Source organism: Crocodylus siamensis, chromosome 8 (genome assembly GCF_052110815.1).
Source record: "Crocodylus siamensis isolate JL-2025a chromosome 8, ASM5211081v1, whole genome shotgun sequence".
NCBI classification, from domain to species: domain Eukaryota; kingdom Metazoa; phylum Chordata; order Crocodylia; family Crocodylidae; genus Crocodylus; species Crocodylus siamensis.
In genome coordinates this window covers 54,101,549-54,124,783 of record NC_143402.1, presented here as the reverse complement: position 1 = coordinate 54,124,783, position 23,235 = coordinate 54,101,549, and the positions used below count along the sequence as shown (strand labels likewise).

At 52.8% G+C, this 23,235-nt stretch overlaps 1 protein-coding gene across 1 annotated transcript; it reads left to right on the top strand.

Annotated features, from left to right (window-relative positions):
* Nucleotides 1-1,067: 1,067 nt before the first annotated feature.
* On the top strand, nt 1,068-22,191 carry LOC149858597 (uncharacterized). The gene is made up of 12 exons (XM_090061559.1): nt 1,068-1,125; nt 10,778-10,873; nt 11,527-11,588; nt 12,660-12,750; nt 13,103-13,220; nt 14,548-14,729; nt 15,922-16,003; nt 16,105-16,250; nt 17,222-20,737; nt 21,164-21,292; nt 21,697-21,824; nt 22,060-22,191. Exons 1-12 carry the CDS (start codon nt 1,068-1,070, stop codon nt 22,189-22,191), a joined length of 4,740 nt encoding a protein of 1,579 aa, XP_089917685.1.
* Nucleotides 22,192-23,235: the final 1,044 nt, after the last annotated feature.

Sequence of the window (23,235 nt, the reverse complement as noted above, 5' to 3'; positions counted from 1 at the left end):
TTCTATTTTTAAAATATTTTTAAATATGTTATAATAGATGTTTGACTTTTAGTAGGCAATTTGTTTTGTTCTGGTTCCAAGATGGCAACCTCCCCTCCCACAAGGAGTACTTCTGGGGGCAAGGGGAGGGACACCCTGTGGCAAAGGCCAGGGGTTAGGGGCAGGACTTCTGATATTGAAATGGCGACTGGGGGCAGGGCTACGCTTGCCACCCTTGACAGGTCACCAGAACTCATTAAGTGGTCCTCCAGCTGAAATAATTGCCCACCCCTGCATTAAAGGCACAGGCCAAGACAGGAGCCTGTTATATTATCCACAGTGTGTGCACCCCACAGCACTATATGTGAGTGTGTGTCCAGAGCATCTCTGTGCCCTACAGCAGTGCTTCTCAAACCATCTGATGTGATGGACCAGCAATTTTTTTCCAGCAGGCCAGGGACCGGTGCCCAGTTCAGCCAGTGGCAGCATCTGTGTGTAACAGCGCTACACAAATGTGTGACCAGCTGTTTCTTTCTCTTTCCTCACCTCGCACAACGCGACGTCACCTGGAGCGTTGGAACATACAAACTGCGGCGCAACGTATGAACTCTTTCTTTCCTGGCAACTCGCTGCAGACTGGTGACCGGTGGCTTGGTCTGTGAACCACCACTTTGAGAAGCACTGCCCTACAGTACGTACACCCAGTTTGTGCCCCACAGCACTGTGTGTATCCAACACCTGTGCACCCACCACAACGTGTCTGTGCATCCTACAACACTGCATGGTGTCTGTACAGGACTCTGGGTTTATTCATGCTGGTCACCCTGGTACCTGTACTAGCTGATATGCAGTGAGCTTGTATCCGCAGAAAGGCCCCCAGCCCTGCAGCACACACCTGTGGCAGTCTCTTAGCTGCCCTGTGGGCTCTGTGGCTAATTACCTTAATCAGGAGACTGGGATCAGGTGCAGCTCCAGCCTGCCCCTTTATCAGGGCTGGGAGGGGGTGGGGGCTGTGAACAGACTGGCTTTTGTTGTTTGTGGTTGTGTTGTCAGGGTGGCTGCTAGGGCTCTGTATTGTTCCCTGTGCCATGGGTCTGCCTTGTGGTATCTGGCCTGTGATCTTAGGCCTCATCTGGCTTGCAAAAGGTAAGGCTGTGCTCTCTTCCCCTTCAATGTGGGGGAGGAGGGGAGTGTTTTTTCCTGTAGTAATGTCTCCTTTCTGTATGGTCTGAAAACATGAGGTGCTCCAGAGAGGGCTCAGTTAAGTAGCTCCTGAGCTGCCAAACCCTAACTAAGGGGGTGGGGGTGCTAGGGAAACTGTCCCAACTCTGGTAAAATATGTGTTTGGAGTCTCCTGGCTTCTGAGCAAAGAGGGCTCAGGCTGCAGGCTGTGGCTAGGGCAAAGCAGGGTCTGGCCTTGAGCTGCTCTTGAAGCCACCTTAAGCTTGTGACAACTCCATCCTGGGGGTGCAAGAAGAGCCCTACTGAGCAGAGGGGACAAGGGTGCCCTACTTGGTGCTCCTGCTGAATCCTCCTTGCCTAGAGTTTGAACTGTGCCTCAGTTTACCCAGTGGCAGCTATGTCTCTTTCTCTATTGTTAGGGTGAGAATAAAAAAACTGCTTAATACTGGAGGCTGATGGAGTTGGCAGGCTTGTTACTTTCTCTACTTCCTGTCTCTTTCTCTCTGCCCTTAAAAGGCAAGAGGGTACAGTGGGGTGTGTCTACCTAGTCTCTATCCTGTCTGGCTGCAGTGGGTGCTGGAGTTGGCCTCACAGCTAGTGGCCATCATAGAGGACAATCTGGCTGTCCTCTATTGATATGAAACTGGATGCCTTTATGTTCTCTGTCTTTTCATAGTTTGTAGGATCAGAAGGGACCTGAGCAGATCGAGTCCAACCCCCTGCCATGGCAGAAAAGAGTATTGGGGTCAAACGACTCAGCAAGGTGTTCATCTAGCCTCCTTTTTAAAAGACCCCCAGGGTAGGAGCCAACACCACCTCTTGGAAGTTGGTTCCAGATCCTAGCCGCCCTGACTGAAGTAGCGCCTCCTGATGTCTAACCTAAACCTACCCTCTGCCAGCTTGTGACCGTTATTTCTAGTCACTCCTGGCGGTGCTCGGGGGAACAGGGACTCCCCCAGTGCCTGCTGGTCCCCTCTGACTAGTTTGTAACAGGCCACTAGATCCCCCTCAGCCTTCTCTTGTGGAGGCTGAACAGGTTCAGGTCCCATAGCCTCTCCTCATAGGGTCTGCCCCACTGCCCCTTGACCATGCGAGTGGCTTCCTCTGGACCCTGTCCAAGTTGTCCACATCCCTCCTGAAGTGCAGCGCCCAGAACTGGATGCAGGACTCCAGCTGCGGCCTGACCAGTGCTGCATAGAGGGGGAGGATCACCTCCTTGGACCTGCTCAAGATGCATCTGCGGATGCATGACAAGGTGCGGTTGGCCTCCTTGACTGCATCCTCACACTGCTGGTCCATGTTCATCTTGGAGTCAATGATGACCCCCAGATCCTTTTCCGTCTCCATGCTGACAAGAAGGGAGTTCCCCAGCCTGTAGGTATGGTGCTGGTTCTTCCTCCCCAGGTGCAGCACCCTGCACTTGTGTTGAATCCCATCCTGTTCTCATCTGCCCACCCCTGTAGCCTGTCTAGGTCCAATTGCAGCCTATTCCTTCTAGTGTGCCCACATCCCCCCACATCTTAGTGTCATCTGCGAATTTGAACAGGGTGCTATTTACCCCCTCGTCCAAGTCGCTGATGAACATGTTGACAGTGCGGACCTGAGGACTGAGCCCTGGGGGACCCCACTGCCCACGTCTCTCCAAGTTGAAAATGACCCATCTACCACCACTCTCTGGGTGCAGCCCTCCAGCCAGTTAGCAACCCATCTGACTGCTGACACCACAGTCCCCTAGTTTTTTTAATGAGAACGGGGTGAGAGACAGTGTTGAAGGCCTTTTGAAAGTCCAGAAAGACTATATCCACTGCTACCCTTGCATCCAGGGATGTGGTAACCTGGTCATAGACAGCCACCAGGTTGGTCTGACAGGACCTGCCTCTAACGAACCCGTGTTGGTTGCCCCTAAGCATAACTGCCCCCGCTGGCCCCTCATTGACATGTGCCAGGATAATTCTCTCAAAAAGCTTCCCCAGGATCGAGGTAAGTCTAACCGGCCTATAGTTCCCCGGGTCCTCCTTCCTCCCTTTTTTGAAGATGAGAACCACATAGACCCTCTTCCAGTCCTCTGGCACCACACCAGAGCACCATGAGTGCTCGTACAGCCGTGCCAGGGGTCCCGCAATGACCTCAGGTAATTCCCTCAGCACTCTGGGGTGGAGATCGTCCAGACCAGCTGGGGGTTTGTTTGTTTTTTTTTTTTTAAATGCATCCAGTCCCCGCAGAAGTTCCCTGACTAGGTTCTCATTGCCCCTTGGCCTAGTTGCACCTCCCCTGGGGCCAGAGGGGGGTGGCTATTCCAGTCTCTGCTTAGCAAAATGGAGGCAAAGAAATTGTTAAATTTATTGGCTTTGTCATCTGGTGTGATGACCATATTTCCTAGCGTGTCTTGCAGGGGCCCCACGTTACCTGGTATCTTCTTTTTGCCCCCTATTTAAAAAAGGACTACTTGTCTTTTGATCTGGGAAGCTAGTCCCAGTTCCATCTCTGCCTTGGCCTCCCTGACTGCCCCCCTGCAGCCCTGAGCAACTGCAGTATAATCCTCCCTGGTGATGACCCCTCCCTGCCATTGGGTGTGCACCTCCCTTTTGTCCAGGAGACACTCCCGGATGCTTTTGGTGAGCCATGGGGGCTTTTATGCCCTCCTCCCCCCTTTGATTCATGTTGGGATTACCTCCCTTTGGGTTTGGAGGATTGTCTCCTTAAGGAGTGACCACTCTCCTTGGACACCTGGCTCCCCTCCCCTCCGGGACCTCAGTGCTTCCCTGACTCTTCTCCTTGGCTCATTGAAGTCCGCCCTCCTGAAGTCCAGGGCTGCTGCCTTGCTACAGGCCTTTGCCACCTTGCGCTGGATGGTGAATCCCAGCAGGCGATGATCACTGTCGCCCAGATGGTTGAGCACTCGCAGCCCCCTCACCAGGTCGTCTCCCATGGCCAGCACCAGGTCCAACAAGGCGTCTCCCCTGGTGGGGCTGTGCACCTCCTGGATTAGATGGAGGTCCTGCATTTTGGCTAGGAACCTATGTAAGAGGTCAGACCTGGCTGCACGCTCTTCCCAGCAGATGTCTAGAAAGTTCAGGTCACCCATGATGACCACATCCTTTGACCTAACTGCCTCTGTGACCTGACTTGGGAATTCCTGGTCGAGCTCTTCCCCTTGGTCGGGTGGTCTGTAGTAGACCCCCACTGTTGCATCTCTTTCCCCTTGACTGCCTTGTCTTCTAACCCAGAGCATTTCAGAGTGCCCCTCCTCTGATTCTTTGCTAATTGATGAGGATGTGTATTCCTCCTTAATGTAGACCACCACTCCCCACCTTTCTTCCCTGTCCTATCCCTTCTGTACAGCCTATAGCCCTTGATATTCACTGCCCAGTCATGTGTTGGGTCCCATCACGTTTCAGTGAGCCCCACTATGTCTGGGTTGGTGTCAGCTAGCAGGAGGATAAGTTCCTCTTGCTTGTTTCCCATACTACGAGTGTCTGTGTAGAGGCATTTCAGGCCTCCTGAGGATGTGTGGACTGGCCCCCTAATCTCAGCATTGCCCTGGCCCTGTCACTTACCTGTGTATATGTTACACTCATTGGTCTAAGTTGGGCTGTACTTGTAGGTATTGCTTGGTTTGACAGTCCAAGGCTTCCTCTGCCCTTGTCTTTTCCCCTTCCCCCGACGAGCCTAGTTTATAGCCTGCCAGAGGAGATCTGCCAACCTAGAAGAAAACTCATGCTTACCTTTAGGGGAAAAGTGGAGTCCATCCCATCCGAGCATGTCTCTTATCATGATGTGCGGGTCGTTGTCAAGGAAGCCAAAGCCTGCCTTGAGACACCATTCCCAAATGACTCTTCAAGGGGGTGGGGAGGGAATGGAGGACATAAAGGTGCCAGGTTTCAAATCAATAGAGGACAGAGTAGCAGAAAACTGGAATGTCCTCTGTGATGGCCACCCTACCCACAGTCCTCCTCCTGTCTATCCTGGCAGGCCCTATTCTCTTGCCTTAGTGCTGGTCTTGCCAGGGTTTCTTGAAAGAAGCCACTGGGGCCTGCATCTCAAGCCACAGAAAGCGAAGCTGAGGGATGCTTGCCTGGCCTCGAGATGTGGTAGCTGCCCCTTGAGGCTGCCTACCAACTACTTGAGATGTTGGGGTAGGTTGGGGAATGGGAGCCCTCCTCCTTTATTGGGGCCTGGGTCACTGTATGGCCTGGTCAGGCTGTCTGGGATGGTGGGGGTGCAGCCTGGTGATCTGCCTCTAGGGCTGGGCAGGTCTTGTCAGTGGGTCTCAATGGTGGGTTCAGTAGCTGTTCCCCTGTGGCCAGGGGTACAGGACTCCTGGTGTAGAACATGTGGGGATGGCCTGAGGATTGACCAATATCCAGGGTTCATGTCTAAGCAGGTCTGAGATTTGTCTGCATTGGAGGCGTCGAAGGTCTGAATGCACAGCTAGGGAGGCTACTGTACTTGTACATTATAGGCCCACAAATACAATCTATATGCCTTTCTTAAAAGCAGGAATGGAGGGAAAGACTCTTCCAGAGCCATGGCAGGCTGTCACAGAGTAAGTCCTCCTGGAAAGTGTACCCAAGGAGCATGGATGGCATCCTAGGAGAAAATCTGGGTGAGGTAGCAAGAACTCTCTGGTGTTGCAGAACAAGTATAGGCCCCAGAGGCTTGAGAAAGCAGTAGCAAGGCTTGCTACTGCTAACTTGCTGTTTACCCAAGTTCCTGTGAAAACTAGTTTCCTCACCACAAGCTTAGTGATACTACATAATGCAGGCAGCAGCTTGCTCACCTTCAGCTACCTTGGTGGATTTTCAGCCAAAAGCTACTTCATCGCCAGTAGCTGCACAGTGGTTAAGGTTAGACTCTGCCTGTGCTGCTTGATGCCTGCCACTTCTCCCTGAGGCTTCTTAGCACAGTGTCTCCATGCTTCTATTCCGGCAAAAGAAAACCAGCTTGCTTGCTGAAAATACTCCCTCCAATCTTGGAGGTATGTTTGTTGTGTGGGGAGTTTTTTTTTTTTTTTTTTTTTGTGGAGGGTGTGCATGTGGTATATGAGTAAGTAAGGTAATTTGTCAAGGGTTTTGTGGAAGAAATCAAACTTTGCGTTGTGTTTTGAATCAGAACTGACAGAGCCAGCTTTTCTTTATTTAGGGCTATACTGTGATCACAGAGAGGATTTCATGCAGCAAGGGGTATCGCCCACTTGTCTGTTTCAAAGGATTTCTTGAACTCTAAGTTTACAAGCATATTTTATATTTAAGACAGAAAGAGGGGGGAAAAAAATGGAAGTAAATCTCATACAGGCAGTTTACATAAAGAAAACATCTGTGCACAGGGTAATGTATCAAGACAAAACAAGGCATGCAGGATTCCTTATCTCGGAAGAAGCAACTGAAATAAGCAGTATCAGCACTTCTGGCCTCTGTCTGTTTTCTTAGTCGAGTAGTTAGGAGCCCGATTTAAACTTATTACCACAGTTTAAACCTTCCATGCTATCATGATTCGGGACCCCCTGGGCTCTGGAAATGCCTAGCTGTGGCCTGCTGAAGGGATGTAGCATCACTCAGTCTGGCAGAGCTGACCCCAGTCTGACTTGTCTGGGTAATGAGTATGTGCCACATGGACTCTGAGTCCCTGGCTAGAATGCTGTTTTCTCAATTTGTTAAAATAGCTGGTTTGGTGGATGGAGGGGATGCAGCACACACTGTATTTGTACTTCAGCAAGGCTTTGGACAGCCCCACATGAAACTGGTGATGTTGGCTAGATGTCTTCAGAAACAGAGAACTGCCTCCATAACTGCAAACAAAGAACCATTATAAATGGATTTATGTTGGACTGGAAGGAGCTTGTAAATGAAATTGCAGTAGTATTGAATCCACAACAGCAATTCAATGAGTGTTTTGTTAATGATTTGGATTTTAGCACAGAGCTTCCTGTACAAGTTGCTAGATGATGCAAGACTGGGAAAGACTGCAGAAGCACTGGAGGCTGGGAGTAGAATGAAGATGGATCTTGATGAACTAGAAAGCTGGGTTGGGGTCGGCAGGATGAAGCTCAGTGCAGACATATGAAGTGCTGCACTTTAGGAGGGAAAATCAAAAGTCCAAATACAGCTGGGGAGATAACTGGCTGAGTGGCAGCACTGCTGGGAAGAACCTTGGGATTGCAGTGGATCAGGGGGCATCATGCTGTAAGCGTTGGCCTGTTGTGCTCTAAAAGGAGGTGGGACAACTGGAGTTCTGGGATGCATCAATGAGGAGCATTATATGCAAGACACAAGGGATGATGGTGCCTCCACTTAGTCCTGGTTAATCTCATCTAGAGTTTTTTGTGCTGTTCTGGGCTCTGCATTTTAAGCAGAACATGGAGAAGCTAGAGGTGGGTGACAAATGATGAAGGCCTCAAGGCAGCTGCAGAAGGACAGGTTGAGAGAACTGGGTATGTCGAGCTTGGAGAAACGCTGGATAGTGGTCTCCTAATTGCTGAAGGGCTCCCATAAAGAAGAGGGAGAACACCCATTTTTCCATGGCTGGACAGCAAGGTGCTTGAAGTTTTGCAGTAAAGTAGGTTTGGACTGGAAATGCTTCTTTATACTTAGAGCTGTAAAGCAGTAGACCGGCTGCCCAGGGGAGTGGTGGAATTGCCATTACTGGAGGCTTTTAAGAGGTAACTGGATATACCTTGGACAAGGATGATCTAGGATTGGTGTCTTGCATCCATGCAAGGGTTAGATCTAATGCCCACTGAGGTCCCCTCCAGCCCTGGGATTCTGGTTGACAGCAGCTGCTACAGACTGGGAAGGCCTGGCCTGCTGTGACCAGGCATATGGAGAAGACTTCTCGGGGCAGATGGGTGGGGAGGTTGGTATTTCCTAGTACTGGCCCTGCTGTGAGCAAGCAGATTGCCCGGCACCTATTCAGGGCTGTTTTCACTTGCACAGGGTGCAGGCCTGACCTGCTCCTTCCCTGAGCTGAGCTGCAGGTGGGTACAGTGCAAGTCATAGCTGATAATGCTGCTTGACACTTATTCTTCACCCTGAATGAAGGCAACTCTGTGTCTGACCCCTGGGGCAAGGCGTTCTGAACTCAGAAAGACTGGGGAAGGGCCATCAGGCCCCGCTGTCAACATAGACCGTAGTTCTTGGATACAACACATCCTTTTTCCCTGAAGTCATGGGTTGGAAGGGATCTCAGGAGGTCACATCTAGTCCAACCCCCTGCTCGGAGCAGGACCCCACCCCAACTACATCATCCCAGGCAAAGTTTTGTCTACCCAGGTCTTAAACCTCCAATGATAGAGCTTCCACCACCGCTCTGGGTAACCTGTTCCAGTGTTTTACTACCCTCCTAGTGAGAGAATTCTTCCTAATATCTAACCTAAACTTCCCTTGCTGCAACAAAGAGCGATGGTCTCAAGTTCTGTCATCTGCCACCCCTGGGAACAGTGCAGTTCCATCCTCTCTTGCACCCCACTTCACTTCAGGTAGTTGAAGGCTGCTATTAAGTCCCCTCTCTCTTCTCTTCTCCGAACTAAATAAGCCCAGTTACCTCGGTCTCTCCTCAGAAGTTGTGTGTCCCAGCCTCCAAACCACTTTTGTTCCCCTCTACTGGACTCTCTCTCTCTCTCTCCAATTTGTCCATGTCCTTTCTATAGTGGGGGGGGTCCAAAACTGAACGGACAAACTAGGAAGCTCTCTTTACTTTTTTTCTCCTCTGCCTTGGATAAAAGTACACTACCTTGATACTTGCTCCACAGTGCAGCAGCCATTGCACTTGTACTTGGGCAGCTGAAGGAGTCTGGCTTAATAGCTCCTTACTCTTTACTCCAAAAGCATTAATGATTACCTCCCTTGTCCCTTATGTTCCACTAACACTTTTATGAGGGCAGTATTGCTGTGCTAGCTGTTTCTGGTCTGGCCTCTTTACTCCACAGCCCTGAAGACATTTTAAAGCTCTCTTCAAAAATCCTACATCTACCTTCAGCAGAATGTAGGGATTTGGAGGGGGAGTGAGATGAAGACCAAGCTGAAAAAAATCCTTTATTCATTCCGCTCTTCAGAAAATGTGGTGTTCCTTGTATGCAGAGGTGTTGCGTGTGAGAGAATACTGCATGTGCCTGCAGAGCACGCTGCAGTGGAGATGCAGGAAGGACTTTCTCCTCATCTTTGTGCTGGGAAAGATGCACTCTTCCTAGCATACTGGTGTTCAGGGGGCTTCTGCAGAACAAAACTAGATGCAGGTGGGGGACAGGATAATATTAGCTCTTTCCTCCAGCAGCTTCTCTAGAGCATTTTTGGGGGGGCACTGGAACAGGTTACCCAGAGGTTGTGGACTCTGGAGGTTTAAGACCTGGGTTGACAAAGCCTTGGCTGGGATGATCTAGTTGAGGCTGGCCCTGCTTTGAGCAGGGGGTTGAACTAGATGACCACCTGAGGTCCCTTCCAATCCATGACTTCAGGGAAAAGATGCATTGTTGTATCCCAAGAAGCATGATTTAAGGCAATGGGGCCTGATTTGCATTCCCCCCCAGCTTTCTGAGCTGGGAACTCCTTGCTCCAGGGGTCAGAGACAGCAATGGCTTCATCTGGGGTGAGGAATAAGTGTGAAGAAGTATTATCAGCTATGATCTGCAGTGTCTGTCCCCTACATAGAGTAGTAAAAACACTAACTCCTCATGGCCTGCTTGACAGTGAGCTGTTGTGGACCCTGCTGTTACCATGTTTGACCAGTTCCAGAGGTTTTCCAGGACTCTGCAAGGGGAGCTGCTCTCCTCTGCAGCCTGCCCCTTCCAGCATGGGAATTCTCAGTGCTCAAGCCTGCCCACACCCTGCAGCCCCAGCCCATTCTCGCTCTGCAAGCAGCTGTCCTCTCCTGCCACGACAGCTGTCTGGATCTGGCCAGCATTTCAGTTTTCCCCCAAGAGCCGGAGCTTGGGAGTGTGAGCCAGACTGGGGAGGGTGCTCCTTGCTGGGTTTGTCTCCCTCTGCAAAGCAGGGTTTATGCCCAGGAAGGGCCTAGGGTATGTCCCACTGGCTAGCTTGGGCAGCCCTGTCTGGTCTGTGGTGCCACTGCTAGGTCTCAAACCCAAATGCCCACTTTGGGCTTAGTCACCATCACTTGGGGAATGCCACAGAGCATCTCAAGCCCTGCCCCCCCTCCCCCATGTACCCACAGGCAGTTCTGGATTTATCCCATCTGATGTGCTGAACATGGGGGAGCGGGGGGTGCAGGGAACTGTGACCCTGTGTTGTGTGTGTTTATATATTCTTTTGGTGGGGTGCTTGATAGATCTGATTTTCTTGCAGGAGAGGTTCTTGGCACTTCAGCCTTTTTGAGGGGTGTCTCCTTTGACACCCACCTCCCATGATCTGCCTCCCAACAGCACAGGGGCTTGGCTATGGGAGGTGGCTACAATGAGATGGACCTCAGCTTAGCCACCAGGGCTGCAGGGTGTTCCAGTGACCAGAGTACCATATTTATCCACATGCACCTTTCTTCTAACAACTAACCATCAGAAATGAGGGCTTCATTCTGCCTTGTCAAAACAAGCCTATTTATTTGCACCCATGCCTTATGGGGGTGCAAATAGATAGGTATCCCTCTTTCTTCTGTCCCCGTGCCCCAGGAGGACAGGGAGACACTTTCTACAACCCTCTGGGAAATGCTGCTGGTGTGACAAGGAGCCATGGTGGTGGTGATGACATCCTCAACATTAACAAAGGTGGGCAACCCCTTGTTTGCAAGTCTGCAAGTGTTAGGAGCTAGGCTGAGCCATACCCTGCTCTGCTTTGTGGCTGATACTGCTGTCGGTGGCAGGGCCACTTACCTGGCTGCCATGGAACCTGGTACTCCTGTGGCTAGGCTCCCAGCCTTGGCTAGCACCCTAGCAGTAGTGGCCCATTCCCCAGCAGCAGTTGCAGGGTCAGGTTGTGGTGGGGGTGGGCCCACTACAGAGCCAGATGTGCCTAGAAGGTGCCTGCTGTGGTGGCTGACACTGGTCCCTGGGCCTCATGCCATGGGATCACTTGAGGAACATGAAGCTTGGCTGCAGCTGTGAGGTGGCTTGAGCTCATCCTGCCAATGCTAGACTGACACTTCTCTTCCATCTGAAGGGGACTGGATAAGATCCTCTTTCCCTCAGTCCTGAAGGCTTGTTGGGGATGAGTAGTGGCCCCAAGACCTGTCAGGGAGGGATGGGAGTAGTGCCCAGGCATGGGCAACAGGCAGTGGCTGATGGGCTGCTCTGAGCTGCTCGGAGGCCTGTTGGGTGGCTTCTGGGTGCCCAGTGTACAGCCCCTTCTGTCTCTTGCCTGGGAAGGGAAGTGGGTGAGGTGCCCAGGTTACCCTGAATGACATTGGCTCTTGTGTTCCCAGACCTCATCCCCCAAGAGGCTCCAGAGAGCAGCTTTCTGATGGAGGGTGACATTGTCAAGACGGTGAGTGCCAGGGTAGGAACAAACCGGCCATGCCCCACACTCGGAGAGCCCAGGGCTTGTACCAGTGAGGCACTTCTATAGGACACCTGCCTGTATCCAGTGCTGTGCCACAAAGGGCCTGGAGGAGGGCAGGGGCAGGGGCTCAGGCCCTCCTGATTCTACTGGCTCAAGGCAGTCCTGGCCACCCCTGTCTGAGGGCTGTGCCATGGGCAGGCACAAAGCAGACTGACGGGCTACTCCCGGCATTCTGGCTTCCACACTGACCATCACAACAGCTAGGGCTATTGTGCCTGTCCAGCTGATGCAGAGTGTGGGACTGCAAAAGTGCAATCTGCCATGTTAAAGTTGTGGATGCAATTGTGTTCTTCGCTGAGTCCCAGAACACAAGAGCCAGGGGACACCCACTGAACTTAGCAGGAGAGACTTAAAAAAGCACTTTGTCACGTTGGGTTCTTAAGCATGCAGTTAACTTGTGGAATTCATTCCCACAGGAGGCTTGTAAAGGCAGGTTATAGCCAGATTCAAAAAAGAAACTAAATTCATAGGCAATAGAACTATTGACAGAAGAGATGGAAATTTTTCCTCTGGCATATCTAAATGGATTGGGGGGGGGGGGGGGAGGTGTTCTGATCCCTCTAGATGGACTCTCTCAATGCTCTCCCTCCAAAGCATCCACTTCTGCATCCATTGGTGACAGGATGCTGGGCCATCTAGACAGTTGGTATGTCTCAGCATGGCATTGGTTTGTTTGGGTTTTTTTGTTTTCTGTTGCCAGCAGCAATCAGCAATGTAAATTTTTGCAGCAAAGGTAGGCACTGTAGTAGGGGATTGCACTTCTTTAAATGGTTTCCTGTGGAAGTGGAAAAGGCCTGGGAGGGCAGGGGCGGTATTCTGGCCTTGGGCTAAATGCAGTCTCTTTGTCGGCTGGATCTTGCCCTTGGGTCATAGGTGGCTGAGCGCTCCTAGAAGACCTCTTCTGTGAGGGTCTGGCACTAGCAGACACCTTTCGAGCAGGGAAATCCGACAGGATTCCAATAGCAACCACCTGACATGCTTGCTGTCTCTTTTCAGAGCCATTCCAGGGCACTGTCAGTGGTGAGCCCGAGGTGGGTAAAGAGGAAAGGAGTCGTCCGGATTCCCTACATCCTGTCCCACGTGTATGGTAGGTGCTGACTCTGGGTCAGTGGCCTTCTTTCTTGGGTGCCCAGACCCATGTATGAGTGAGCAGAGATGTCTGAAGACCGCCCCCCTGGCTCAAAGCCTCAGGTTCAGAGGGACTCCTGGTTCCCTGGAGAAGGGTAGAGAGGATGCCACACTGAACTGGCAAGAAGATGGCTTTGTCACTTGATGGGCTGTGAAGCAATGTGGTGATAGGGCAGGAGGTGACTTAAATGCCAGCCAGCCACTCCCTGGGGGATAAGGTCAGTGGCACCTCATGGGCCAAGGTCCTGGAATCTGTGTCGGGAAGAGGCTGTGAAGTGACTGGTGCTGAGGGATCCCACTTCTTGCCGCAGATGCAGCCAGCATGGCAGTCATCCAGGAGGCCTTTGCAGACTTTGCCCATTTCACCTGTGTCAAGTTTGTGCCACGGTCATACCAGAAGGACTTCATCTCTATCATGCCTGTGGCTGGGTGAGTCCTGGGCAGGGGCAGCCAGTGCATCCCTACCCTCCAGGGCTGGAGGTGGAAGCAAGGTCCCCCAGTTGGCTTCCCACTGATTTGGATGTGTTCTCATCCTTGTAAGCTCCCAGGGCTCAAAGCTGCTACCTAAGCAGGCCCTGTTATAGCTTCCCCCATGCTGACTTTCCCCTTGGGGGAAACCTCTGTGCTTTCATAGTTAGTAGGGTTGGAAGGGACCTGAGCAGATCATCAAGCCTGACCCCCTGCCATGGGCAGGAAAGAGTACTGGGGTCAAATGACCGCAGCAAGGTGATTTTTGTCAATCCTTGTCTTAAAGACCCCCCAGGGTAGGAGCCAGCACCACTTTGCTTGGAAGTCGGTTCTAGATCCTACCCACCCTGACAGTGCAGTAGCACCTCCTGATGTCTAGTCCGAATTTATCCTCTGCTAGCTTGTGACTGTGTTATTTCTTGTCACTTCTGATAGTGCTCAGGAGAACAGGGACTCCCTCAGTTCTTTACTTCATAGTGCAGAACTGAGCCTGCCAGACTCCCATCCCAGGCAGCAGAGATCAAACCATACTGCCCAAACACCCCCTTCCATAGCTGCAAGGGCTGGAACCAGTGCAGGCCTCCTGCTGAGCAGTGCTGGGCTCTGCACCAGTGACTGAAGGAGCACAGGATGCTCCTAGCCCAGTTTTGACACCTTTCCTTCCCCCCCCCCCCCCCCCCCCCCCCCCCCCCTTACTTGTGGTCTCTGACTGATGTGGCCAAGTTCTAGATGCAGGTCCAGAGTAAAGTCATGCAGTACCCACCTCTGAATAAGCTATGTCCAGCACCAGTCTTGACCTCAGCTGCCCTATGAGGTCCCATCTGTTCCCTGACAGATGTACCTTTTGGGCCATGATGGGGGTCACAATCCAGCAGCATCTTGGAGGAGCATGAGGTTGGCTTCTGGCACTCAGTACGCCTAACAACTTCTACTGATGGTGAAAGGGGAGATGGCAACATGTTCTGCATTGGAGATGCTTGGCACCTGCCCTAGTAGCTTTGAAGGGGGTAGTTGCCACCAATTTTAAGCTGGGCATGTTCTGGCCATTGGTCCAACATCTGGCCATTGGTCCAACATCTGACCAGAGATGGGGCTTGGTACCTATGGCACAGTCCCTGTTGGAATGCAACTTAGGGTAGAGCCAAGCGCTACCTCAACTTGGCTGAAGATAAATGTGTTCCTGTAGTGACCTCCTAGGCCATCCCTGACGTGAAGATGGCTGCCCAGCCTGAAGCTGTGCCCCCTCTTCCCCCTCCTCCAAATGAGTGCTGCCTCCTGGCTTGTCCAGGTGTTTCTCCAGTGTGGGCCGTGCTGGTGGGATGCAGGTGGTTTCACTGGACCCTGCTTGCCTCCAGAGAGGGAAGGGAGTAGCACTACATGAGCTCATGCATGTGGTGGGTTTCTGGCACGAGCACTCCCGAGCTGACCGGGACAAGTACATCAAGATCTCCTGGAACGACATCTTGACTGGTGAGTCCTTGCCGCTTGCTCTGCTGTTCTGGGCTGGCTCTACGGAGATCACAAACTGCGGGAGGGGTGGGGGGAGTGTGTTGGGTGTTTTTTTTTTTTTGTTTTTTTGTTTTTTTTTTCTGAAGTCCCTGTTCTGCTGACCAACTTCCCTAATGGGGTTAGGTGTTACTGGTCACCTTGGGCTCCCTCAGTTTGGATGGTCTGTGTGCATAGTGTCGGGATACAGCCTGATGCTGTGACTCCTTTCTCAAGGAAACAGCAGACTTGGTTTCTCAGTACCAAGCTTGCCCAGGGTTGTTGTCCATACAACAAACTTGGATACTAGCATCCATGGCCAACTGGTGCATGGTACTAACTGGGTCAATTTTCAGGCATGGAAACTAACCCCAAAGCCTGGTACAAAGTACTGAGGGTTCCCAGACCTGTCTTTATACACTGATCAAAAACAACTTCATGTTTGCAGCAGACATGTCCTAGTTCTCCTCAATTACTAAAACACTGAGGCAATGTCTTCCACATCCTACTTGTTGCCAGTTAATGCAATCTTCCCATCAGGTAGGGACACCTGTGGCCAGGTTACTCTGACCTCTGTTTTCATGTCTTGTGCTAATCTTGCCAACTAACTGTAGCTGGCTTTGGAATCTCCTCTAAAACTGAGCTACTTTCCCAGCACTTCTGTGCAAGCCATATGTATACATGCAGCTACATATGGCTTGCACAGAAATGCTGGGAAAGTAGCTCAGTTTTTACAGGAGATTCCAAAGCCAGCTACAGTTAGTGCAAACAGAACTAGGCACCAGTGAATACAGAACTAGGTATAAACACATCTTCCCAACTATTAGTGAGGCCTCTTAAAGTGCATGGGTCAGTGGCTGTATTTTGATACTGTTTTTTTTCTAGCAAGGCCTACAGCTTCTGTCTCAAGCCTTTTTGGAAGCGGCACAACCCAACCCACCCCCACCACTTCCAAGTCAGTGGGCTGCTCAGTGCCAAAACCCCATTCAAAGCAAAAAGGCAGGTCTCCCACTGCTATCCCACTTGTCTGGCCATAGCTTCATGACATCCTGACATGTTCTTTTAGTACTGAAGGGTAGGACCTGCTTCTTCCAGCTACTGCACTAAATGTGTTGCCCCAACAAAGGGCAAGTGACATCAGAGGCAGGAGTGAGCAGTTCTTCCTCTTGACTTGCAGGATTTGAAGTCAATTTCATGAAGTCATGGACTACCAACATGCTGGTGGGCTATGACTACTCCTCCATCCTGCACTATGGCAGGTGAGTGCAGCCCTTGGCTAGGAACTGTCACAGACTGGTGACCTGGTGCTTGCGGTTCTCTGCTGCACATGCCAGCCAGTCTCTTGTTGACTATCTTCTAGGTATGCCTTCAGCAGGACGGGCTGGCCCACCATCACACCGCTTGCTGATCCCCACATGGCACTGGGCCAGAGGCACTATCTGAGCCATTCGGACATAGCCAGGGTTAATAGGCTGTACAAGTGTCATCAGATGGGGGTGGAACTGGGTAAGAAGAACGTGAATGCCTCCTGCCTGGTGCTTGTCCTGCTCTTTGATTTGATACTAGAGACCTGGAGATCAGCCTGCTTCTAGGAAGGGAGAAGGGTCTGCCCATGGGAACCACTAACCCTGGGGCAAGGGAGGTAGACCCTCAAAACAGTGACTTGTGGAAGGGCAGTGCATGCTGGAACTTGAAATCTGAATGCAGGTAACTGTCTCTCTCTTTTTTTCTTGCATACCACATGCCCCCCAAATAACACACACTCCTCCTTTTCCTACAACGTACACTCAGGCTCTCTTTGCAGTCATAGCTGACTGTCTTCTGGGATGCCACATTCCCTGGACACTCTTCAGGACTACTTATTTCTATAGTACAGTCTGAATGAGGCAGCAGGACCTTTTTGGTGGTGTAGGATGGCAACAAAGCTAGGCCCCAAACCCTTGCGAAGGCAGTCACAAGACTGTTACTACTTGGCATGAAGAAGAAAAGAAAGAAGGGGGTGGCGGGATTACTTATTCTAGATTCTTTCTTCCACACCATAAGCATCATCAAGATATTACAGACTGTAGGAGGTAACTCCCTTACCCTGAGCCAGTTCAATCTTGCACCCTCTGTAGTGCTTGGCTAGTAGCTACTGTGGCTGTGAGGGGGTTATGCTTGTTGGAACTAGAGAGGAGCAGCAGCCACTTTGAGCACAGTGCTTCTGTTGCAGCAAAGAGAAATCGGCTTCCACACTTAAGCACTTCTAACTCTCTGGAGGGCTAGTTTGATTTGACTTGGGGGTGAAGAGGTGGGGAACGGGGCATGCAAGTAAATATGGTAATCCCACAGAAAGAAGGGATACCAGTCCTCTGGAGTAAGCTGGTTGGCTTTTAAATTTAAATACTGAAGATGGTCTATAGGATTGTCTCATCTGAGACCATAGGCAGCTAGGGTGGGAGGGTGTGTCTGCTCCACAACACCCTTTCTCTCTTTAGAGACCTCCACTGCCCATGCCCTGTTGGAGACTACAGCAGTGTCCCGTCAAGGTGACTTGGACTCCTGCCTAACAGAAGGTGAAAGCAAAATCAAGGCCTCCTCTCCAGGAACACACCGCGTTGGAACAGCTCGGCAAGCAGCCTCCAACTGCCCCAGAACAGGGACAGCAGTGCCCTCAGCCCGGACCACGTTGGAAGGTGAAGAGCCTGGTGTTTCTCAGTCTCCTGCAGGTAGCTTTCCATTGACCACCTTACCCAGTGAAGGACATGTGAAATCTGTGGAGCCAATAGGGCAGGTGACCACAGAGATGGGAGTTTCAGATGCCAGCACAGATCAGAGACTGGAGAGAGAGTCTCTCTCTGAAACACCATTGCTCTCAGGAACAGAAGCCCTTGAGCAGCTGGGTCCTACTGAGTCCTCCTCACTGGAGGGCAAAACGCATCCTGAAGTTATGAGCCACTATGTGGAGGTGTCTGGCAAACTTGATACCACTAGAAGCCATACCAAAACTCCTCCTGGGGAGCTGGGACTCCTGGAACTGACTTCTCCTGGACTAGCTACTGCTGAGATCGGAGGGGCCTGGCTGCGTACGATGGGAAGAAGAGATGTCTCCCCATTCCTGGGGTCAATGGTCCATCTGCTGTCCAATCTGCCCTCCTTGCCCATCCCAGCATGGACGTCATCCCCAAAGCCAGGGTATGATCTGGAGCCACCTACTGAGCTGGCTGCAGCAGAATCCACAGCCCCTCTTGGAGAAGGGGAGGGTGAAAAGTGGACCACCAGCCTAGCCAGTAATAAGCCTACAACTGCCCTGGCAAAGTCTGCCCTGTACCAAAAGAACAACTCTTGGATGGCTTCCACTTGGGAGACCTTAGAGGTCCCAGCTCAGCACCCATGGACTAGTCACCCTCATGAGATGAGAACAACCCCAAAGGGTCATGGCCAAGATACAGCTGCCAGTGGTAGGTTAGAGATGGCCATGCCTGTGAGCTCACAGGCCACTGCACTAGTCTTCTCTGAGTCCTGGGCTGCCAATCCAACTGCAGTGGGAGTTGAGGGTGCCATTGCTCTGCAGGAGAAGGGCCCGAGTTTGCTTTCGGGAAGTCCCAACTACCTCCAAGTAGGTGTTTCAAAGACTCGTGCAGAGCTGGGACTGGTGGAAACCACTAAGAGTAGCATGCACCACCACACCTCTCCTATTCAACCAAGTGTGTTCTCTCCAGGGACCAATGTGGAAGCCTCTGTGCCTTTCCCAGATTCTGCCACCTCCCCGGTGGCACGGCTACCCCAGGCATCTGACTCAACTGAGATGAGGGTGCAAGACTCTGTAAGTAACCCTGGCAATAAAACAGGGCTAACTCTATCTGTGCCCCTTCCCATTGGAAGATGGTCCCCTACCTACACCTTGCTCTCCCCAGGGGGTTCCAAGAGCCCAAAAACAGCCCTGCATGTGGGGACTGCAGAAAGTGCAAGCTCTGCTGTTCAGTTGGCTGTATCCTCTGCCAGCAGATGGCATGAGCTGAAGGAGAAGAAAGCTGGATTTCTCCGTTGGAAGAAAAGAGAACGAATGTACACTCTCACTTCCCTCCTGGCACCTTCTACAGCAACTCCAGCAAGAGAACCGCCAGCCTGGAGAGCTCCAGTGGTCCAGGCTGCCCATCCTGGTGAGCTGGGAACAGAAGCGAGTCTACCCGAGCAGAAGAGGCTTCAGAATATCTCCAGACCAGCCAGTGCTACAGAGCAAACAACTTCTGTCAAAGTCCTACTGTCTCTGGAGTCCTCTGCTAATGTGCTGGAGTGGGGAATGGAGGCAAATGAAGGCATTACCAGGATGAGAAGTGGACAAGCTACCCCTTCAGAGCCTGTCCCAAAGACTGAGCTGGGGCCTGTTATAAGAACCTTTGTGCCAAGGGTGCTTGAGAAATGGACTCTGGTCTGTGAGGAACAGGCAAGTAGTCAAGTCCCAACCACCAACACACAAGCTCCTGTAACCACTGTCAAGAAGCCTTTTGTGGACACAAGACCCTGCTATGGTGGGCCCCCTGCCAAGCAAACCTTGCCACTGTTTTTGGCTCCACTGCCCCAAGCTCCTGGCCTACAGGAACCAAGAACAAAAACCACAGAGAGTCCAAGCCCACGTGCCTGGAGCAGACCTGGGGGAGGTTATGGACATGGCCCTGTAGCAATGGGGGCTGTAGGCCTGCATGGAGATGCTATGGAGAAGGCTTCCCCAGAGACTCTGGCAGGGTATGCAGAGGTAGTTGCTGCTGCTGCTGCTGCCACCACCACTCTCAGACAGGTGGATGTTGGGGAGACTCCATCCTTCTTGGTGGCATTAACTGAGACTGCTAAAATGGAAACCACTGTGACATCTGTGCTTCCTCTGGAGGCTCTTGTGGCCCAACATCGCCTTGCACCAGTGTTCCTAGCCCTACCCCATGGTTCCTCTATGCTGGCAGAGGGGAGCAGCAGGCCATCTGCTAAAACTGCTAAGACTGTGAATGGTGCAGCTCGCAGGGCCAAGAAGACCTGGAGCACAGCCTTTGCTGGGGCAGAGGCCCAAAGGCCCATAGGGTGGCCTTGGCTGAGCAGAACAAGTATGGCAGAGCCTTGCCCAGCTGTGCCAAAAGAACAGACTCAGAACAGCCCAAAAGACGTCCTTACCCCTCAAAGTGACCCTAGGAAGAAGGGCTGTTTCCATGCACCCACTCCACAGGCCTGGCCTCCTCAAGGGGTTTGGCACTCCCAGTCTACAGCAGCCTCCACAGCATCGAGAGGGTTTCCATTTTGGCTGATGACATCCGCCCGTGAGAGCTGGTCTGCAGGCTCTTCAGTGGTGGGACTTGGACCCCTTGTTCCCAGAAGCCCAGGGCATGGTAGTCTAGTGTCTCACGGGGGGCCGAGACGTGGCCTGCCTTCTACAGAGCAGCACCAGACTCCCTTGGAGACACGGTCCCTCACGGCCACCCCCAGCCTGGCAAACAAATGGCTGACCCTGCAAGCCCTGACGGATACCAGGAGAGCTACTCCCAGCCCCCCAGGGAGTGCTCCACCCACCCTGGGCACTGAGGGGGCACATGCTCCAATGCTGCAGGAGCAGAGCAGTGCTGGGGCTCCTGGGGGATCAGTAGTCCTGCACTCTGGAGCCAGGAAGCCTCTACTGACCCCATGGGGCAGGCTGACCACCTTGGCACCTGCCGGCCATTCAGATACCACTGCTCTCTCCACAGCACCTGCTCCACTCTGGCCTTCTACAGCTGCACCTGCAGGAGGCATGTCCCTTGCTGCTTCCCTGCCTTGGCATCGGCCTGGCCCTGCCAATGCCATGCCCAGCATCCCACAAGGGGGGGCAACCCCAGGACTGCCCCCATGGCAGGGCTGCAACTTTGAGCAGGGCCTGTGTGGCTGGTGGCAAAGTGTGGACGATGACCTGGACTGGGTTCTCGCCAGGCAGAGCCCATCAGCTGGGACCAGTGACCATGGTGGCTCTGACCCATCATGCAGTCCCTCTTGGGGTAAGTCCTGCCTCCATGAGAGCCCCTAGCTGTGCCCTGCTTGGCTGTGGAAACCATGTGCCCAAAAATCTTCTGGCCCAGAGAGCCAACACCTCATGACCAAAGTCTGCCAGGGTCTCTACCCTGCAGGTGGCTATCCACCCCCTGCAGGCAGGGACACCAGGCTTACAGCTCCATCCTGGGATAAGCTTGCTGGCAGCCAGGGGCTCCTACTTTGGAGGCTGTGCAGATTGGGGCATAGTGGGGAAGGGACTCAGGAGTCCTAATGCCATTCCCTACTGCTGCTCCCTCTTAACACTTGGCTTTCCTGAGGGACCCCAGGCCTGAGCCACAAACACTAAGCATCTTGCAGGCTTCTCTGCATCATAGACCTGGGACACGCATCTCTTTATTGCAACCCTTAGTGCATAGTTGTCTTTCCTACAGGTGGCTTCCTCTCCCTTAAGGCTCCCTCCATCCACTGGGCCCCTGGCAAGATGGCTGCTGTCATCAGCCCCACTTTCCATGGGATTGGATGCATCTTCTTCTGGTACCGCCGCATGGGCTCTGGCATGAGTAAGCTGCAACCACGGGTTGGTCCTGCGATGAGGGCTTGGGTGAGCTAGGTGTCCAGCATGGCTATGGGGCCCATGTCTCGCTCCTCCCTTGGAGGGGAAGCACATGCTGGCCAGGGCTATAGTTGTCAGGGTTTTAATGACCAAGGTGCTTCCCATCCTAGACCTTGCCACCAAACCAGGCCTCTGCCCAGGCCTAGGGTCTGGACCAAAGACCACGGAGCTCCAGGGTGCAGCCAACTCATGTGAGAACTGAGTGTGGGTGGGCCAGTAACAGCCCAGTTAGGAGTACCTGGCTCTCTGAGCTACAGCCTGGTTCTGCTGTGCTGGCAGTCCTGGGTGGCATAGGTGCCCACAGCCATGGTCTCTTCTGTGGCACTCAGCCTATTGTTCCTCCCTTGGTAGGCACAATAAATGTCTATCTCCATTATGAAGGCTCCCCTGCTTGGCACAGGATCTGGTCAGCCAAGGGGCAGCAGGGCACTGGCTGGCATCGCATGACCATGGAGACCTTCAGGATGCAGAGACTGCAGGTGAAACCCTTAGGGCTTGGAAAGATGCTTGATTTGCACCCCCCACTCCGGGTACAAGGACTTGCCTAGAACATGCTTAGAGCTGAAGGGTGGACCCAGAAGTTCTCCTATCCCACTTGTGCCCCCTTGTGGGTAAAGAGGATGTGGGGCTGGCAGCCAGCTGTGAAGGGTGTCCTCTAGATGTGTGTCTGTCTCTTGGTGCCAGAGCCTTGATGCTGGGCTCTATCTCCTACAGGTGGTGCTGGAAGGTGTCCTGGGCCCAGATGCAGGCAGTGAGCTCCACATTGACAATGTTGCCATCTGTGGAGCCCTGTGCTGGGCAAGCTGTGCTAGGCAGCTCCAGCCTTGTACCAGCCCAAACTACTAACAACCTTTTACAATGCAATGTGTGCTGTAGCCTTGTGTATTCATGCTGGATGGGATGAGTGAAGGCTGGGCCCTGTTCCTGTTGGGTTGTAGGGCTTGGAGGCCTGGAAGCCAGGACTTGTGAGTTCCCTGCTGGGTCTAGCCTTGGGCAGAAATGTGGTGGAAGGGCACCAGGGGCTGGGGATGGTTTAGGGCTAATCGGAGCCTGCACTGGTGTGGAAGTGGGGCCTGGCTTAAGGCAGGGGTTGACCCTTATGTACCTGTCCTGCAGGGCAATTGAGTACAGAAGTGGTACTGGAGACCTGGATGCCAGCCAGCCACTAGGAATGGGTGGATTTATCCTGGTCGGAGCAGGGTTGGGGATTGGTTCTGAAGTCCATCCCTGCCCCTGGGGGAGGTGGCAGGGAGGAGGCTGGAAGCCTGGACTCCTGGGTTCACTCAGGCCAGTTCACCCTGACTGGACCCTGTGCCTGAAAGGCATGGAGTGCAACCAGCTTCCATAGCCATTACCACCTGGCTCCTAATGACCCTGGCTATGGGCAGAGCACCATGGCCTCCAGTCCTAGTTGAGAGGGCTCAAGCCCAGAGCAGAGCCATGGAGCACCAGAAATGAGCAGAGGACAAGCTGTGTGATGGTCTCCTCCAGCACTGCTCAGGCCCTCTGCACAAAGGCAAGGAGAGAATCCCTCTAGCTCTCACGTTCCAGAGCCTGCCCCCACCTCGGCTCACTGCGGCCCATGAGGCACAGCTCCAGTAGCCCCTACTCTGTACAGCTGGCTTACCCCATGCAGGCCTGTCCCTCGCAGAGTGAAGCAGGGTCCCATGAAGGAGCAGCCACACTGCTGGGGTGATGTGTGCACCCAAGATGGGAGCGCTGAGCTCTGGGACAGCTGGGGTAGGCACCTCCCCTCAAAGGACTAGGCTCTGACACTTTACAGTTGCTGTGACTTAGTACTAACTTAAGCTTGTAGGAAGGCAGATTCTGCTGGGGAAGGGCGTTTTTTGGGGGGTGGGGGTGTTCTGGCCATGGTGGGAAGTGCCCACT

Coding starts and splice junctions, on each gene's coding strand:
- LOC149858597 (XM_090061559.1), top strand. CDS start 1,068: ATGGGTCTGCCTTGTGGTATCTGGCCTGTGATCTTAGGCCTCATCTGG. Junction 12,751..13,102: donor CATCCTGTCCCACGTGTATG/GTAGGTGCTGAC, acceptor TTCTTGCCGCAG/ATGCAGCCAGCATGGCAGTC. Junction 13,221..14,547: donor TCTATCATGCCTGTGGCTGG/GTGAGTCCTGGG, acceptor TGGCTTGTCCAG/GTGTTTCTCCAGTGTGGGCC.